The sequence below is a fragment of the Penaeus vannamei genome, chromosome 39 (assembly GCF_042767895.1).
Source record: "Penaeus vannamei isolate JL-2024 chromosome 39, ASM4276789v1, whole genome shotgun sequence".
Taxonomy (NCBI): domain Eukaryota; kingdom Metazoa; phylum Arthropoda; class Malacostraca; order Decapoda; family Penaeidae; genus Penaeus; species Penaeus vannamei.
The window spans coordinates 7,785,498-7,787,997 of record NC_091587.1 but is presented as its reverse complement, the minus strand read 5'-3'; the positions used below and the strand labels follow the sequence as shown (position 1 = coordinate 7,787,997).

The window sequence follows — 2,500 nt, the reverse complement described above, 5'->3', positions numbered from 1 at the left end:
TCATATTTATTTGTTTATTCATTTATCATAAGTTATATATATTAAGTAACCTGATATTTAAGTATTATATAAGAAACATCTTCATCTTTCTCCAGGAACGTCATCGGGTAAAGCAAATGTTGGCGCAGCAAGAAGTATTGTTCCCTGGTCTTTATTGGTCACTACGAACAGCCTTACAGCCTGTTATGGCTATTAATCTCACAGGAATGGAAAATGAACTGTTTGGCAAAAATGGCAAACTTGCCAAGCTTACTCTTGAGAATGGGAATGATGACGACGATGATGACGGTAATTTTTGAAATTTGAAGCTATTTACAAAGAGATATTGTAGATTTTGATTCCTGATGTGGAATATGAATTTTTTTCTATTCTGCCATCTTCAGAAAAAGGGTCTTCATTGTTATGTATTTTAGATAATAAATCCAAAGAAATATTCCTAGACAATTTCATCTCCATATATATATATATTTTTTTTTTTCTGAATGATTTGTGAGCTTTGTTATAGTGAGCGAGTGTGAGTGAAAGAACAAGTGTAGCTAATGCAAAGGTGGAGAGATCTTAGGCCTTAGCTAGAGCAAAGAGGGGGTTGGAGGGGTTCAACCACTGTCCCTTGTCAGGAGGTCTGTGGAGTTGATGTCTGGATGGCAAGAATACAGGGCATGTCCACTACATTTTTTTGTTTGTTAATTGTTGTTACAAGTTGATGGCTCCACAACTGCTTAATCACCAAGGAGTCAGTTACTAGCCCTACCTATGTGACTAGTTTCCCTTTTCCGTGATTTTTGGAAAGATTCCTTTTTTAGCTGTTGTTGCTATTGGTATCTTAAATAACAATATGATGATAATGTCAACAACATAATAAGGTTATTATTAATAGTGTAAGAAAAAATAACATAAGACGAAATTTCCAGGGAATGGGAAATCAAGTAAAGCAACATAGACCTACTAATTGGCTCCTTGGTGATTAGCACTTGAGGAGCCATCTATATGCAAATAAAATTCACTCAAGAAAAAGAACAAACAGTGATTCCCCATTGGTGTTAGAAGCTGAAGTGGTAAGATAGGTCACTAAAACATATAACTAGTTCATGTGGATTTATAAGTAGAAAATATGATGTTTGCATTCCACAACTTATCCAGGCTCCTCAAAATTCCTTGTACAAAGCCTGTGATGTTATATAGTGAACACTGCCAATGTACTGAGAAGACTGAACAACTAAATATATACCAGCATATGAGATTAAATGTCGCTCTTTGCTCTGATACACATCATAATATCAAAGAGGACCTTCTCTCTAAAACATCACAAAAAGCTTGAGTTGGGTAGTATTTTCTGAAAGTTCAAATGATATTGAAATTTATTGCTAGGCCTATTTGAGATATTCTCAATAAGCATTTCTCTTTCTCTTCTTTATAACTATTAAGATAGATAGTTAATGAAGGAAACTGGGGGAGTGTGTAGGTTTGTAATTTTCTCAAGGAAATTAACCTTCAAACCCCTTGTGGGAACACCAGATCCTGTTTTCTAAAAGCAGTGAAGGTTCATATTTTGCAAAATGACACCATTTCAAAAGCTTGGCTATGGGCCTGCTACCATTTCACTTTCAGATCAAGCCCATAGCAACTGCACAGCAGCCATCAAATTAATAGTCATTATAGGTAATGCTACATCACACTTAATATATATGCAACTTGTATGATTATTTACTCTGGGAAGTATGACTAAAGGAGAAAAGTATTTACATTTTAACACACTTTTTGCAAATCTAATCATGGCCACAAAGCTTTACTGAGATTAGTGTCATACCTAGATTATGCCTCATTTCCTTTACCAGTTACAAAACAAATATTAGTCTTTTGAAGAGATTGGAATAATATGAAAACACCCATTGTTGCATAGAGTTTTTGAAAGTAAAGGGGTCTCTCATACAAGAGATACAGTAACAAGGTAAGGATTACAGAAAGTCTGTATTAATTTGGAGCTTTTTAATAAGCTCTGTTTATAGCTTTTATTTCACAATCATGCCACCCAATCTCCTAAGCACCATCTCCTGATATTTCTTCTGGTACATAGGGTTACAGAAATTAGATGAGTAGTACAAATTTCTTGAATTAGACACAATTGCAAAAGAAAATCCAGACAGTATCTTTTCATGACAATTAGGGTTTTTGTATATACCTAGCTACAGGTGACTAATGCCCAATAAGTCAGATCACCCGAGACAACTTTTCAATTTCAGTTCAGGCTTCTTTCATGAAATGAAACCTGAATGTACTTGTACAACTCAATACATATCAATAGAAATACCCATAAATTTATTCTATTTCACGTACAGTAGACAGCAAAATACAGCTATTGCACAATTTTTCGATATTGTTCTTGCCAATATCTCTTCTGCAAGTGAATAAATGAAAAGCTTGTCTGCTATTTGTCACCTAATCTATTTCTCTTTAATAAAATACTGCAAATATACATTTATATATATAACTGGGATAAGCA

The 2,500-nt window shown here is 34.1% G+C and overlaps 2 protein-coding genes across 2 annotated transcripts in view; one reads left to right on the top strand and one right to left on the bottom strand.

Moving 5' to 3' along the window:
* The window catches only part of LOC113822986 (uncharacterized), an 11,666-nt gene extending 11,231 nt beyond the window's left edge, over nt 1-435 (top strand). The window contains exon 15 of the mRNA XM_027375542.2: nt 96-435. Coding sequence (XP_027231343.2) covers nt 96-299 — 204 coding nt within the window. The 3' untranslated portion in view covers nt 300-435. The remainder of the gene's footprint in view (nt 1-95) is intronic.
* Nucleotides 436-2,425: 1,990 nt separating this feature from the next.
* The window catches only part of LOC113822987 (zinc finger protein 664-like), a 5,036-nt gene continuing 4,961 nt past the window's right edge, over nt 2,426-2,500 (bottom strand). The window contains exon 2 of the mRNA XM_070117031.1: nt 2,426-2,500. This exon is cut by the window's right edge and continues 3,086 nt beyond it. The gene's annotated coding sequence lies outside the window, so the exon portion shown is untranslated.